The following is a 16,905-nucleotide window of genomic DNA, read 5'->3' as shown; positions in this document are numbered from 1 at the left end:
TGAATGTTCCCGATACCTGTGTTGTTTATGATACTATGTAAAATAACACACATGCTCTAGTTCAGTGAGATCTGGTGCAGCATACTCTCACTCTTTATCAAATCCAAGTTTGGTTTGGTTTAAAAAAACAAAAAAACTGCGGATGCTGGAAATCCAAAACAAAAACAGAATTACCTGGAAAAACTCAGCAGGTCTGGCAGCATCGGCGGAGAAGAAAAGAGTTGACGTTTCGAGTCCTCATGACCCTTCGACAGAACGAAGGGTCATGAGGACTCGAAACGTCAACTCTTTTCTTCTCCGCCGATGCTGCCAGACCTGCTGAGTTTTTCCAGGTAATTCTGTTTTTGTTTTGGTTTGGTTTATCCTGTCTTTGTTTACCTTTTTCAAATATGCTCATTTGCTACACTCTAGGCCTTGGCCTTTTTACATAGTTGCTCAACTTTAAAAAGTAATTGGATGGAATGTTGTATAATGTATTGTCTAAATATTGTTTGGTTTAAAATATTGTGTGATGCTGCATACTGTAATGCAGTATGCTAGGTTTTGCCATGTTCTAGGTAAGTGCGATGCCAAATAATGTAATGATTAGTTCTAGATCAGGCGGATACTGCACAATTGTTCTAGATAAGTCTGAGAGGGTGATGTATTGAGGTATTCAAAAGGGAATTGGATTGCTATCTGAAAAGAGAGAATGTGCAAAGTTATGAGAATGAGGCAGGGGTGTGGGACTAGGTAAAATGCTCTTTCATAGAGCCAGTGCAGATTCGAAGGTCCTAATGGCCGCCTTCTGCACTGTAAAGATCCTGTGATTCTGTGTGATAACGTGGTCTGGCACAATGTGTTATCCTGGTATCGATCAGTATATTGCAGAGCACTTTGGTGTCCTGTTTCTGTCAATTTGAAAAGAGAAGCCTTGCATTGAATTTGATAATCTCAGGATAACTCCAAGCATTTTACAGCTAATCAATTGCTTTTGAAGTGTGATTATTACCACTTTGTAAGCAAGTGTGGCACCTAATTTCTCCACAAGCAACAATGGGATGAATGAATTTTTGATGGTTTTAATTGAGGGAGGAACGCTGACCAGAATTCTGAAAGAACCCCTGGTGCTTCTCTGCAAAAGTGAAACAGGATCCTTCGCACCTACACAAATAGCCAAATCAGGCCTCAGTTTAACATTTCATCTGAAAGACATCAGCACAACAATGTAGCATTCCCTCAGCATTTCACCTGAAATTTTGAACCTACGGCATTCAGACTCAGAGCCAAGTGTTGTACTACTGAACCAAGCAATCTGAGCAAAGCTCAACTTGGTCTAAGATATGCTTTGATTTGCACAGTTACACTCAGACCGTGGCAAGCCAAACCAAGCTAGAGTCCTAGGCCTACTGTTAAAGCCAGACCATCTAATTTGATTGAACTTTTTGAGGAGGTGACCAGGTGTGTAGATGAGGGTAGTGCCGTTGGTGTAGTTTATATGGATTTCAGCAAAGCCTTTGATAAGGTCCCACATGGGAGACTTTTAAAGAAGGCAAATGCACATGGGATACAGGATAATTTGATAAGGTGGATTCAAAATTGGCTTAGTTGTAGGAGGCAGTGGGTGGTGACAGAAGGATGCTTTAGTGACTGGAAGCCAGTGCCCAGTGGTGTGCCACAGGGATCTGTGGTGGGTCCCCTATTATATGTCATTTATATAAACGACATAGATGACTATGTGGGGGGCAGAATTAGTAAGTTTGTGGATGACACAAAGATTGGCCGGGTGGTTAACAGTGAGGTTGAGTGTCTTGGGCTACAGGAAGATATAGACGGGATGGTCAAATGGGCAGATAAGTGGCATATGGAATTTAACCCTGAAAAGTGTGAGATGATACACTTTGGAAGGAGTAATTTGACAAGGAAGTATTCAATGAACGGCATGACACTAGGAAGTTCTGAGGAACAAAGGGATGTGTGTGTGTCCATAGATCTCTGAAGGTGGAGGGGCCTGTTAGTGGGGTGGTGAAAAAGGCATATCAAGGCATAGATTACAGAGGTAGGGAGGTCATGTTGGAGTTGTATAGAACCTTGGTGAGGCCATAGCTGGAGTACTGTGTGCAGTTCTGGTCGCCACATTAAAGGAAGGATGTGATTGCACTGGAGGGGGTGCAGAGGAGATTCACCAAGATGTTGCCTGGGATGAAACATTTAAGTTATGAAGAGAGGTTGGATAGACTTGGATTGCTTTCGTTGGAGCAGAGAAGACTGAGCGGGCGACCTGATCAAGGTGTACAAGATTATGAGGGGCATGGACAGGTTGGATAGGGAGCAGTTGTTCACCTTAGTTGAAGGGTCAGTCACAAGGGGGCATAAGTTCAAGGTGAGGGGCAGGAGGTTTAGGGGGAATGTGAGGAAAAACTTTTTTACCCAGAGGGTGGTGGCAGTCTGGAATGCACTGCTTGGGAGGGTGGTGGAGGTGAGTTGCCTCACATCCTTTAAAAAGTACCTGGATGAGCACTTGGCACGTCATAACATTCAAGGCTATGGGCCAAGTACTGGTAAATAGGATTAGGTAGGTAGGTCAGGTGTTTCTCACGTGTCGGTGCAGACTTGATGGGCCGAAGGGCCTCTTTTTCACTATGATTCTGTGATCTAGGAGTTAATTCAGAAAGCATATCATAAACAGGAATAGTGGAAACTGGGAACTCGTTCTGAAATAACTGTGTTAGTTGGAGCTGTCAGGATTGGGAGAGAGTTTTGCTAGAAGGTTACCGAAGGATGGATGAAAGACATATAAATGGAGTTGAGGCACAGATCAGATGTGGTCTAATTAATGGTACAGTAAGCTTGAAGGGTTGAGTGCCCTACTCCTGGTTTTATATACAAATGTTCCTGCCCATTAATAACTTATTGCATCAGAGGCTCTTCATTATGACACGATCACAGTTGAGAAAGGCCAGACTTATGTTTTCTAACACTTTCTGACCATTCTCCTGCCTTTCCAAAAGGGAATTATTACACTCATCCTAGCAACAGACATGGCTCGACATGGAGAGATACTGGATTCATTCAAACCAAAAGTAGCCACCTTTGACTTCTTGAATGAAGAACACAAAATAAGTGTAAGTAAAACAAACATTCAGATTAATGAATGACCATTTTTGAGTGCAAGTTAAGAGTTACTGTCTACAAGTGTAGCCTCCCTTAGTATAGTCCCAGAGTCAGTCAGTGCTGCAGATTAGGTGAAATATTGATAGCACTAGAATATGCTGTCATGAATTTCTGCCAGGGTCTATTTGGAATGGAATCTCTTCCTTTTCTGATGTTGGAGGCTGTGATATTGGAGCTGGTGGAGGAAATTTTTATGCTACGATTTTCCTTATCATTGGCCTTCCCAATGCTCAATACTTGAGCAGCAAAAGTAGGCCACAGTTGGATGCTTGTAAAAATATGGCTTAATTATTGATATTGGCCCTGTTATAAAGGGAAAAATTGAGTATATTGAGTATAACTTTAAAATACTGTGCTCCTGGTGCCAAGACCTAAGGCAAGTTTGGAAAGCTGAAAGTTGGCAGAAAGGAAAGACTGTTGAAGGCTAATAATGGTCTCAGATTGTGCCAAAGCAGAAATGTATGAACTCACTTAAAAAAGCATTGTTCCTTCTTTTTCCAAGCTGAAAATGCTTCTTATCAAATGCTGTGATATTTCCAATGAAGTGCGGCCAACAGAAGTGGCAGATCCTTGGGTTGACTGCTTGCTTGAAGAATACTTTACACAGGTGAAAGACACAAAGTAATGGTTGCAAACGGTAGTAAAACTGTAGTTTTTATTACACTCTCTGGCATTTTGTTTTAAACACTTTACATTCTTCAAATAAAATAATTCATTTAAATGTCTGTTACAAAATTGTTTTGAAATCCATCTGGTCTTACCATGTTGGCTGAGTCATTTCAGGGGTGCCTTGGTGTCAAGGATCTCTACTATGTGTTAAATAAGTAAACTATCAATGTCTTTTCAAATACTTCAATCAAGCCAATATTCAGTAAACTCAGTGTCAGCCCATTCCATAAACTGATGTAAAATGGCTACTCTGTAAAGTACATTCCTAATGTGTACGTATCCTCTGACTCTTATATTGGATGAGCATAATCAGCTTCTCCACATTTAGTCTTCATAGAATTAACCCGAAATTATAGAACAGAAACCAGCCATTTGACACAACTGATTCATACTGATGCTTATGCTTCGTATGAACTTCCTCACATTCTAATTCATCTAAACCTAAATCCACATCCTTTTAAAATTTGAATAATTATTTCTCTCTGTCTGCCACAATTCCTTTTGGTAAGATGATTTCTAACTGTGTGTTGAAGCTTCATTGGGCTGGATTTTATGCACCCACACACCTGGGTGGCAGTTGGCAGGTGGGGAGGGCCCATAAAAATGCCATGAGTACTGTGCCTGCTGCCTATTTGCTCACCCTGCCACAATTTTACCAGCAGCAGGAAAGGCCCACGCCAAGCGTCTCTTCCAGCAGTTTTCACTCTGCGAGTTGGGGGTGGGTAAGGGGGAGGGATTGCCTCCTTAACAGGACCTCTGGACCTATCAGAGTGCGCCCTCCCCCACCAACATCAAGGTGTTCCCCACCCTGGTTCCCATCCCTCTGGCCTGTCTACCCTGATCTCCCCATACCCTTCACCACCCCTCATCAGGGTCTGGCCCCAGTGAGAATTCCCCCAACTTACCTTAAACTCCAGCTCTGGCCCCTTATGGTTGTGGACTGGATGTGCTGGGACGACTGGGACCAGAGAGCTGACAGCCGTCAGCCATTTGATTCTCTGGCAGCTCTCAGAGATCGGGTAGAAGTCCTGCTTTATGCCAATTAACAGCCTGACAGCCAATAGATCCCTAAAGGGCAACCCACTGGAGTGGAGGCAAGATCACCTCTGCCTTTTTTTTTTGCTGGGAGTGGGGGAACCCAGCACAATTAAAAATCCAGCTCATTGTTTGAAAACATTCTTGTTACCCCTTATTTGGACCGTTTTTGGCACCTCTACCTCCTTACAATGACCAAACCTAGTTGAGTTGGTTTTTCAGATTGGTTTGAAACTTTGGTTAGAGTTCAAGGGGAAGTTAATATTTTGACTTCAAGTTCAAGTTCAGATTTGGCTCTGAGCCCAAATGAAGTCTGTACAAGAGCTTCAGTTTTGCTTATATTAGAGTCTACGTTAGAGTTTCAGCTAAGTTTTGGGATAAGATTTAAGTCGTCATAGGAGGTAACTAGTACACCTGAACAATTTACAATTAAGAAGGAGGAGGTAGGCATTGGAAAGGCTATCTTTATTTAAAATAGATAAGGTACCAGAACCGGATGAGATGCATCCAAGGGTACTGAGGGAAGTGAGGGTGGAAATTGCAGAGGCACTAGTGATAATCTTCCAGTCTTAGTTAGACACAGGGGCAGTACCAGAGACCTGGAGAATTGGGAATGTTACATCTTTGTTCAAAAATGGGTGCAAGGATAAAGCCGACAACTATAGACCAGCTAGTTTGACTTTCGTGGCAGGGAAACTTCTGGAAACTATAGTTCAGGACAAAATCAATAGTCACTTAGGCAAGTGCAGGATAAGTAAGGAAAGCCAGCATGGATTCATTAAGGGAAAATTATGTTTAACCAACTTGCTGGAGTTTTTTTGAGTGGGTGACAGAAAAGGTTGACAAGGGCAATGCTGCTAGTGTGGTGTATATGGATTTTCAAAAAATTAACTTGGTACAGTGTCACACAATAGACTTGTGAACAAAATTCTAGCTCATGGAATAAAAGGGAAAGGAGGCACTTGGGGAAGGAATTGGCTGAGTGACAGGAAACAGAGAGTAGCGATAAATGGTTGTTTTTCAGATTGGAGGAAGGATTGTAGTGGAGTTCCCCAGGGGTCAGTGTTGGGATCCTTGCTCTTCCTGAGTCATATTAATGACCTAGATTGTGGTATGCCGGCATGATTTCAAAATTTGCAGATGATACGAAGTTTAGAGACTACTGTCAACTGTGATGAGGGTAGTCTTGAATTTCTAAAGGACATAGACAAGTTAATGGATTGGGCAAGCAAGTGACAGATGAGGTTCAATGCAGAGAAGTGTGAGGTGATTCATTTTGGCAGGAAGAATATGGACCGTATAAAATAAAAGGAGAAATGCTAAAGTAGGTACAGGAACAGACAGAGGTTGGTGTATATGAATATAAGTCATTGAAGATGGTAGGGCATATTGAGAAAGCAGTTAATAAAGCATATAGTATCTTAGGTTTTATAAAAAGGGGGCATTAAGTACAAGAGTAAGGAGGTCATGTTGAATTTGATTACAATATTAATTAGGCCTCATCTGGAGTACTGTGTCCAGTTCTGGTGCCATATTTGAGAAAGGATGTGAAGATATTGGAGAGAGTACAGAGGAGATTCAGAAGAATGATCCCAGGGATAAAGAACTGTAGCTATGAGGATAGATTGGAGAGGTTGGGACTGTTTTCCTCAGAGAAAACAAGGCTGAAAGGAGGTTTGATAGAGGTATTCAAGATCCTGAGGCTAAATAGTGACAAACTGTTCCGACTCAAGAGGACATCAAGAGCTAGAGGACAGAGATTCAAAATAATTGGCAAAAGGTGATATAAGGAAGAATTTTTTTCACCCAGAGGGTGGTTGGAGTCTGGAATGAACTTCCTAAGAGGGTGGTGAAGGCAGGTTCAATCGAGATATTCAAAAGAGAATCTATCTGAAAAGAAAGAATATACAAGGTTACGGGGATAAGGCTGGGGAGTGGGACTAGGTAGAATGCTCTTTCAGAGAGCCAGTTCAGACTCAGTAGGCCGAATGACCTCCTTCTGCACTGTAAAGTTACTGTGATTCTGCGGTTCAAATTGAGATATGAGTTCAGATTGATTTGGTTACCGGTCACATTGGGTTAGAGTTTGGTTGGTTTTAGGGTTGAATTTAGTTGGCTTTGGGTTGACTTGAGGCTCATCCTTAAAATGCCCCCCTCTTTATAAACAGAGTAATAAAAATACTTTTCGTTCTAGACATACGTCTTTAACAAAGGTTAACCTGTGTTTAATTGCAGAGTGACAGGGAGAAATCTGAAGGCCTTCCAGTAGCCCCATTCATGGATCGAGATAAAGTTACTAAGCCCACAGCTCAGATTGGATTCATCAAGTTTGTTCTGATACCAACATTTGAAACACTGATGAAAGTAAGTTAAGAATTAATACAGTACCATTAATAAAATTCCTCTTTTGATCTTAGAACTAAATCAGAGATCTCTTCCTTTCTTCAATGCAGGCACAGAAAGCAAATGGCATTTTGGGCTTTTTTGTAAGGGGGCTGGAGTGCAAGAGTAAGGAGGTCTTGCTACAATTGTATAGAGCTTTGGTGAAATCACAGCTGGAGTACTGTGCACAGTTTAGGTCTCTTTATCTTTATTACTTGCCTTGGAGAGGTGCAGCAAAGGTTCACCGGATTGATTCCTGAGGCGAAAGGGCTGTCTTGTGATGAGCGGTTGAGTAAAATGGGTCTACGGTCATGGAGTTTGTAAGAATGAGAGGTAATCTTATTGTAACATTTAAGATTCTGAGGGGGCTTGACAGAGTAAATGCTGAGAGGTTGTTTCCCCTGTCTGGAGATTTTAGAACTATGGGGCATAGTCTCAGGATAAGGAGAGGAAGAATTTCTTCAGTCAGGGATGTGAGTCTTTGGAATTCTCTACCCCTGGGGCTATGGATGGTCAATCAATGAGTATTTTCAAGGCTAACATAGATTTTTTAACCCTAGGATAATCAGGGGTTATGGAGTAATAACACAAAATGCTGAAAATATTCAATAGGTCTGGCAACATCTGTAGAGAGAGAAACAAAGTTAACATTTCTGGTCTTTCATCAGAACCCTGAAATGCTAGCTCTGTTTCTCTTGCTGCAGATGCTACCTGACCTGCTGAGCATTTCCAGCATTTTATGTTTATATTTCCGATTACCAGCATTCGCAGAATTTTGCTATTGTATAAGGGATATTGTGATTGAGCAGGAAGGTGAAATTGAGGTCAAAGATCAGTCATGATCTTATTGACTGGCGGGGAGGCTCAAGGGGCCTTATGGCTGACTCCAGTTCCAATGTTTTTATGTTTAATGGCTTTTGTGTTCATCCTTTTCATCAGGTGAAGGTGAGGAGTGTTAGGGCTGGGAACTGGATGACTATTTATTTTGGCTACTAAGTATTTTGGGGCAAGGTAGAGCTGTACCAGTTTGTATGTTTCTCAGATGACTCATTCTGTGGCCTCTACTAAGATTGCCACTTTATCAGAGTTAGCTTTAGTTGTGGGCTCATGCCTACCAGAAACTGGACTGAAATCACTTAGGATGTCCGATCAGTCTGAGCTGAATTTGAGCCCAGGTTCCACATCCACAGGGAACTGCACTCCTGCTCTAAGGTTGATCAAATCAAAGATTACTCCAGGGTAGAATTTTTAAAAGGCTTCCATCTCCCATAGGATTTAGTAACATCCATGGTGAAGCTGCCTGGCTGCTTTTAGTCATTTGTGTCACAGGGGGAATTTTGCCAATCTTCAGTTAAATTACAGCACTAAATCAAGACACCCCTGCATTAATTCCAAACACACATGTTCAAGCCTATTGGTTGAATTAGTTTATGAATTTTTCATGTTGAAATGAACAAAGTAGCTGATGTCAGAAGTCCACTCAGCATCAGAAGAAAATCTACCACCCCTATTTCCCTCAAAACATCCAAGAAGCCAAGCAATAAATCAAACCTGGGCAAATCTGATTGTTATCCCACTCTGCCACTTTCTTTTATGTATACAACTAGACTTTTCCACGAGAGATCTCTCAAATTCTCACCATAAGACTAGAAAGAGCCTTGAAGATAAGGTCAATTTTCTGCTGAAGTTATGGTAGGAGATCAAGAGAAGCTCCCTTGATTCAGAAATAGTCACAGTTCTGCTCTTAGCAGGCTGGATAGCGTGGTGGATGTGTCATCACCATCTTTAGTTGCTACCCTGCCGCTGCTGGATGTAAGGGCTGTAGGTGAAAGAGACTGGGTGATTGTAACCTAAATCTTGGGGTTTCACTGCACAAAATTACCAATTAGTTTGACTCCCCACTCAGAGACATCAAAAGTATTATGGTTGGTTCAATAGTACACTTGACTTTTTAATCATACGATTGTGGTTCAAGTCCTGGATATTTGAGCACAAAACCTGATCTGATTTCAGTGGAGTGCTGAGGGAGAGCTGCACCGCAGAGTGCTGAGGGAGAGCTGCACCGCGGAGTTGCTTTCAGTTGAGATGTTAAGCAAAGGCTGTATCCAATGAGCGGACATTAAAGATCCAATGGCACGATTTGAAGAAAAGCAGGGAAATTCCCCTGATGCTCTGCCCAACATTTATTCCCCTACTAACAGCACTAAAACAATTATTTAGTCAATTATTGGCCCTTGCTATGTATAATTTGATTGATCTGTTAGTCTACAACAATAATATAAGTACCTTTAACATAATAGAATGTCCAATGTGCTTCACAAGAGCATCGTAAAGCAAAAATAGGCTTCAAACCACGTAAGGTGATCTTAGGGAAGATGTCCAAAGACTTTAAAGGGGAAGAAAGAGAGTTGGAATGCTTTAGGGATGGAATTTCAGAGCTAATGGCCTAGGTACAGCCACCAATGATGGGGCAATTAAAGTTAGGGATGCCACTGAGCATTACAAAGTACTTCAATGGGCAGAAAGCACTTTGAAACATTCTGAGGTCACAAAAGTTTTTTTTCTTGTCATGTGGGATGGAGGGGAAATGATACAATAAGTTGTGCTCCTTTAATATTCGATCTAAGGCATATTTTGGAGGCAATGTAAAGGAAGTCTTATCCTCCATCTCACGTTTGCTATGTCTGACTATATAATGTGGGGGGAATGCAAGAAACAAACATTTCCCTAAAACTCATTACCTTAAATGTTTGCCCTGCGGATAATACATCACATGAAATTTGTGCCTGACCATATTATTATTACAGGACCACCATGCCACTCTTGTACTGAAAATGGAGTTGTATGATCATTACATATTTGCTGTTAGTTATTCCCACAGATTGAAGAAGCTATGGTACAGCCTCTGCGAGATTCTAGGGATCGTTACGAAGAGCTGAAACAGATTGATGATGCAATGAATGAGGTAAATGCATCCAGTCAGTAATCTGTAGTTATTGCAATTTCCTACAATCTGAGCTCTTCAAATGGCTTGTTGCCCTGTCTCAGCCGTCATATGTAAATAATAGTTTTAATTTCACTTTGGAACTGGGAAATAATCCCCCTTGTAAATTGCATTGGTGACACTGACCAACTAAAGTGCTTTTTCCATAAAAGAAAGACTTCCAATTATATAGCCTGTTTTACATCCTCAGGGCATCTCAGAATGTGAAAGCCAATTAACTACTTTTGAAGTGTCACCAGATACTGTCAAACATGGAATCTTTGAATGATACAGCAGAGAAGGGTGCCATTTGGCCCATTGTGCCTGTTATGGCTTTTGAATGAGCTATACAATTACATCCCTGTTTTTTCTCCATAGCCTTGCAGATCTTGCAGATTTCTCCCCTTCAAGCATTCATCCAATTTCCTTTTCAAAGTTACTACCTAAGCTGCTTCTACTATTCCTTCAGACAGTGCATTCCAGATCATAAGGACTCACTGAGTATAATTGTTTTTTTCCCAAGTTGCCTCTTCTTTTTTGCCAATTACCTTAAATCTGTATCCTTTGGGTATTGGCATTTCTGCCGCTAGAAGCAGTTTTTCCTTATTTACTCTATCGAAATCCTTCATGATTTTGAACATTTAAATCGCCAATTAACTTTCTTTGCTCTTTGGAGAACAATCTCAGTTTCTCTAGTTTTTCCATGTAACTAAAGCCTATCATCCCTAGTACAATTCCACGACCTGCATTTCCTACTGGTGATGGTCAATGTGGCACACAGAAAGGGTCTTCAGGGAGTCTCCTCTGCACCCTCCCCAAGACCTTGACATCCTCTCTTAACAGTGGTGCCCAGGATTGGACACACTACTCCACCTCATGCCTAATTAGCATAACTTCCTTGCTTTTGTACTCTATACCTCAATTTATAAAGCCATGGATCCCACATACCTTTTTAACAGCCTTTTTAACTTGTCCTGCTATCTTCTTGTGTGCGTACACCCCCCCAGGTCTTGCTGTTTCTGCCCTCCCTTTAACATTGTATCATTTAATTTGTCTTTCCTTATTCCTTCAACTGAATTGAATCATTTCTTTGTGTTCAGTTGCATTTACCATGTGTGTGTCCAATTGCATTTGCCATGTGTTTTCCATGTTATCTGTCTGTCTACATCCTCCTGAAACCTGTTACTATTCTCCTCACTGTTTCCTGGATTTCTGATTTCTGCATACTTTGAAATTATGCCATATATAATATACATATTTTGAAGAGAGCAGTGGTCCCAACTCTAACCTCTGGGGAACACCACTGTTCACGAGCCTCCTGTCTGAAAAACAACTGTTCACCACTGCTTTCTACCACTTAGCCAATTTCATATTCATATAGCCACTGCCCCTTTAATCCAATAGGTTTTAATTTTGCTAACAAGTCTATTTTGTGATATTTATGTTGTAGGGTGTTGGTTACAGTTTGGTAGGTCTGAAGAAATCATTGCAGTCATTTGTAGGTTAACTGTAAGTCTTTATTGACTAAGGGTTCAAGCTAGGAGCTGTCTCCTTGCTTGCTGGTACACACAGCTCTGTCCAACAGTAGACTGACCCTGGGTGTGGGCCATGTGCTCTCTTACATCACTGTGTGGGTGGTACCATACTCAGTTCCACATTAACCCTATATGTGCCAAACCCTTATGCTCTTGGCATTTCTTCACAGATGAAGATTTTTTGGAAGGTGTGTTTTTCTTCTCATTGGTTGCAGGCCCACTGGTGGCTAGTCAGCCCTATCCATGACTGGCAGATTCTCCCACAGCAAGAGCAAGTGAAGGTGTAATCACTGCTGGGGGCAATTGGATCTATCCTTCTTCTCCTTTACTCTTTCATACTAGCTCTTCACTCAGTCCCAAAGCATCTGTAGCACTCCCAATGTGGCATCTTTGGGCATCATGATCAATGGCCTGTGCTTCCCATTTGTGATGGTCAATGTAGCATACAGAGAAGGACTTCAGGGAGCTGTGGAAATGTTTGCACGAGGATCCTCTGTTCCATTTACCAATGGTCAGCCCTCTGTACAACACAGTCTTGGGCAGGCGACCATCTGGGCAATGTGAGACGCCCAACGCACTTGACTTTGTAGAAGGATGGCCTTGATGCTGGTGATGTTGGCTGTTTCTAGGACTTCAATGTTTGTGATGTGGTCCTGCCAGCAGATCTTGAAGATGCTGCGGAGGTAGCACTGATGATAGAAGGTGTACAAGACGGTAGTATAGGACCCAAGACTCAGCGTCACACAGAAGAGTGGTGAGGATTATGCCTTTGTACACTTTGAGTCTGGTCTGTGCTCTGAGGCTGTGGTTACTCCACACTTGTTTGTAGAGTCTGTTTAATGTGCTGTTTGTTTTTGAAAGTCTTTTGTCCACTTCCTTGTCCATGGCGGCATCAAACAAAATCCCCAAATTGGTAAATTGCTTGATGACATTCAGCTCAGTTCCCTCGATGACAGTGCTTGGTGGTCTATATTCTTCTTGGGGTGAAGGCTGGTGCAAGACTTCAGTTTTCTTAAGACTGATTTTTAATCTGAAGAGTTGTGCCACCTCGGAAAAATGTGTTGTTATACGTTGCAGGCCTAACTGACTGTAGGTCAGGAGAGCGCAGTCATCAGCAAAAAGAAGTCAATGGATGAATTTTTCTTGTGTCTGTGTGTGAGCCTGAAGATGCTTGAGGTTGAAAAGACCTCCATCTGCCTCGAAGTGTATGTAAACTCCCTTCTCAAAGTCTTCTATTGCTTGCTGCAGCATCATGCTGAAGAAGGTGGTGGATAAGGTTAGGACCAGCACACATCCACACTGCTTCACACCAGTGGAGATTTGGAAGGGACTCGAGAGGTTGTTTGACTTGTCCATATTGATTTTCGTAAAACTGTTTCACCATGGCCAGGAACTTGGGTGGGCATCCAAGCTTTTCAAGGATTTTCCAAAGTCCATCTCTACTCACGGTGTTGAATGCCTTGGTGAGGTCTACAAAAGTGACACACAAGCCTTTTGCTTTGCTCACGATACTTTTCTTGTATTTGTTTGTGGTGCCCCTGTTTGCTCTGAAACCACACTGGCTCTCTGGAAGGTTTTCTTCCATGATGGTAGGCACAAGCCTGTTCATAAGTATTCAAGCCAGGATCTTCCCAGCAACAGAAAGGAGGATGATCCCACAGTAGTTGGAGCAGTCTGACTTTTCTCTTTTGTTTTTGTACAAGGTGATTATAATGGCATCTGGAAGAACCTGTGGAATCCTGCCTTGATCCCAGCAGGCCATGAAAAGCTCATGGAGCTTAGTATATAGGCCACCATGGTTCAAGGCTTCAGGTGGAATTCCATCAACTCCGGGGACTTTGTTGCTCTCCATCTAATTTATGGTGGTCATGTGTCTTCTAGAGTTGGGCTGTCATCCAGTTCTTCTTTGATGGTTGATGGCAGTATCATACACTGTGCACTTGATGCTGAGGAGTGTTTCAAAATGCTTCGACCAGCGATCCAGGACTGGTTCCTTGTCAGTAAGTGGTGACTTGCCATCGACGCTCTTCATTTTAGTGCTTCATAAAAGCTTCAGTATCAGCGTGTAGTTGACTTTTTCCCACAAGTACGATCCACCAGTCGTTATGGATGTTCCTCAGTTTACGTTGAAGGGTGCTGCATGCTTTTTTTCTTTTCTCACCTTTTGAAGTGAGGTTAGGAATTTGCAGTTTCTTCTCTGTTGCAGTTTGGCTGCATTAAGAGATGCCTGTTGACTGTGGCAAGCCAACTGGATGGTTGAGAGTTGAGCATTTGTCTAGGCCAGCTTTTCTAAGCCCCTCTCCAATTCAGGAGCAAGCAGTGTTGCCTATCAAAAAGGCTGCTTGGTCACTCAGGGTACAACCAGGTGATGATTTCACCTCTAGGTCATCATCAAAATGTACAGTATTCTGAGCCACCTGTATGCAGGATTGGAACTGCAGCTGCCAGTGTCATCTTGCACTGGCAGTTTTCACCCCTTTCCCATCACTACAGAACTTTCTTGCTGAGTTGCAGTCGGGGTGGACTTATTTTTTCCTTCCTGGCTATGCAGTGGAGCTTTAAGGTGGGGAATAGTTTGCATTGACTGGCCCTACCCTTTAAGCCTGGAGCTCATCTATCATGGCCCAGCAGTCTAAGGCAGCGGCAGTGAGGTTTCCAAACTGTCGGTTTGGATTCAGAGTTTCCCCCTCCTAGGAGGGTTGCTAACCAAGGCTTGAAGGGACCCTCCTCCCCTTGCTATTTTATCCGTTGCTGGTATACCAACAACCATAGTCCACATAATATGGTGCAGGACATGATGGTCATTTGAGCCGCATGGAATCCTTCCGCCCTTTGTCAAGAACAACGTCTGCCCGGGTGATATCATGTTCACTAGTTCTCCCCTCACTACATTTTGCCCATCAGCTGAGATGGTGTGCCAGGATGTGGTGCTTGGAGCCAGCAGTGAGAGTTGGGTGTAGATGAAGACCAGTGATTCCAGTCCATCCTACAAGTAGGATGCAGCTGACTAAAAATACAATGATACTACCTCTATCTGACCACCCCATACACACCTTATACTACACTTCACTAAACTCCTTTGAGAAATCAGAACCACGGACTTCAATCCTCATTGTTAGTTCATCAAATAGCTCTGTTATTGCATCAATGAATGGAATGTACACACTGTGCACCTGGAAGTGCTTTGTTCCTATAGCAACCATCCATCAGCACTTTCCTAAAAACATAAATTATGCCTTATTTATATCCCAACATCCCCTAATCTGTCGTCTCTATGTCAGTTTGTTCCTCAGTTTTTAACCTCTAAAATCACACTATTAATAGTGTGTCCATCATGTATTAATGAAGATTGACAAATCCCTTTATAATTCAATGTCCTCTCCTGGTAAACTCTTTTCTCCTGTATGGTCTCATGAGGCTACGGGAAACTTTGGCGGATCTTTTCCTAAACTTCTATCAATAACACAATTGACTGACTACTGGGAACCCCCAGAGAGATCTTGCTATCCATTTTTCTTTCTCCTTCTATTCCACCCTTTGCATATGTGAAAGTCCATTTTCCCCACTTGTCACCACCACTTGAATTGAGTCTAGGATGAAAAACTCTGTGGGTTGCCTCTTCAAGCTCACTCCCTCCATCCATGACATTCTGCGTTGGCCTCACTCATGTTTTCTATTGTTCTCTCTTTCTGAAGGGATGAGGTTTTACTGTAACTTTGTCTAATAAAATAAAGACAAGCATTAAACTGAGTGGAGTAGAAATTGGGCTCTTATCAAGAGGTCAAGCTTCCAACAAAAAGCCAGTCATGCCAATTTGCCAAACCCAAGCAGATGTGAAACATCCTCCTCTGACCCCTCCTCACCCATCAAGTAGTCATCTAAGATGTGCCCATTCTGGTGGGGCTGGCTGCCTGGCAGAAATGTTACCACTAGCTGACTCCACCTAAAGCTTAGATTCTCTGATGGCGCAGAGGCCAGTGTCACATCAAGATTCCCATGCTTAGAGCGGCAGAAGGGGTCCCAGGGATTCTGACCCGGAGTTCATTATTGTGGGGCATTTTCCAGCCCACTATAGATACTCTTTAAGATGAGGGCTATAATAAAAAATTTGATCTTTTAATTAATTTTAAACTCCAGTGTTCAAGAAGCATTGCAACACCACATTGTCCACAATAATTTTTTTTTTTAACTTTACAAGTTGAGGAAGAAAACAGAAAATATCCCCCTTGGATGGAAGAAGAAATAATTTTCTGAGTAAGTAGGTTTTGAAGAACTCTCACTCTTTCAACAGTCTTGGAGTTGTGATACAAAACAACCAGAAACCAAATATGGATGAGAAAATATTAAAGGATTTTAAATGTTTCTATCTTAAAGCATTTGAAATTGCTTTTCAACTAGAATTATTAGATAGCCAATGAGAATATAATCAACATTGATATTATGGGAACATTGAAAGATAGACAAGAGGTTGAGCTAAGAATGGTCAACAGAGGTTGGCCCGTTAAGTTGGCTGAAAGCAGCAGTAAATGAGAAGGAGTGACATAACAACTATCGGCAAGGTGGAGGTAACATCAAAAGGAGAAATAGCACCAATGGGGATTATTAATGATGATAGTGACAGAATAATGACTAGAAATTGCTGTCAACATCAGCTGAAGTTGAACATATGTAGTAAGAGAGCTGAAAGTGATGCTAAAGGAAAATATATCTGAATCATAGATGTGAAAGGACAATGTGCAACATATTGCATCACACAGTTTGTGTAAATATTTTGTGAAAGAACTATCCAATTCATCCCACTCCCCCGCTTCTTCCTCATAACCCTACAAATTTTCCTTTTCAAGTATAAAGTATGCTGAATTCAATGGCATTACCAGTGCTGAATCCCCCACTATCGACATTCTGGGGGTTACCATTGACCAGAAACTGAACTGGCCTAGCCATATGAATACTCTGGCTATAAGAACAGGTTAGAGGCTAGGAATTCTTAGGTGAGTAACTCATGTCTTGACTCTCCAAAGACTGTCCATCATCTACAAGGCACAAGTCAGGAGTGTGATGGAATATTCTCCACTTGCCTGGATGAGTGCAGCTCCGACAACACTCCAGAAGCTTAACACCATCCAGGACAAAGCAGCCTGTTTGATT

General features: G+C 42.1%; 1 protein-coding gene across 1 annotated transcript in view; it reads left to right on the top strand.

The window, feature by feature from the left end:
* LOC121269669 (high affinity cGMP-specific 3',5'-cyclic phosphodiesterase 9A) overlaps positions 1-16,025 on the top strand; it is an 86,426-nt gene extending 70,401 nt beyond the window's left edge. The window contains exons 14-18 of the mRNA XM_041174462.1: positions 2,991-3,104; positions 3,656-3,760; positions 7,093-7,221; positions 10,109-10,204; positions 15,956-16,025. Coding sequence (XP_041030396.1) covers positions 2,991-3,104; positions 3,656-3,760; positions 7,093-7,221; positions 10,109-10,204; positions 15,956-16,003 — 492 coding nt within the window. The 3' untranslated portion in view covers positions 16,004-16,025. The remainder of the gene's footprint in view (positions 1-2,990; positions 3,105-3,655; positions 3,761-7,092; positions 7,222-10,108; positions 10,205-15,955) is intronic.
* Positions 16,026-16,905: the final 880 nt, after the last annotated feature.

Source organism: Carcharodon carcharias, chromosome 25 (assembly GCF_017639515.1).
Source record: "Carcharodon carcharias isolate sCarCar2 chromosome 25, sCarCar2.pri, whole genome shotgun sequence".
NCBI lineage: Eukaryota > Metazoa > Chordata > Chondrichthyes > Lamniformes > Lamnidae > Carcharodon > Carcharodon carcharias.
Note: the sequence above shows the minus strand (reverse complement) of the source record. Positions and strands in the feature narration are given on the sequence as shown.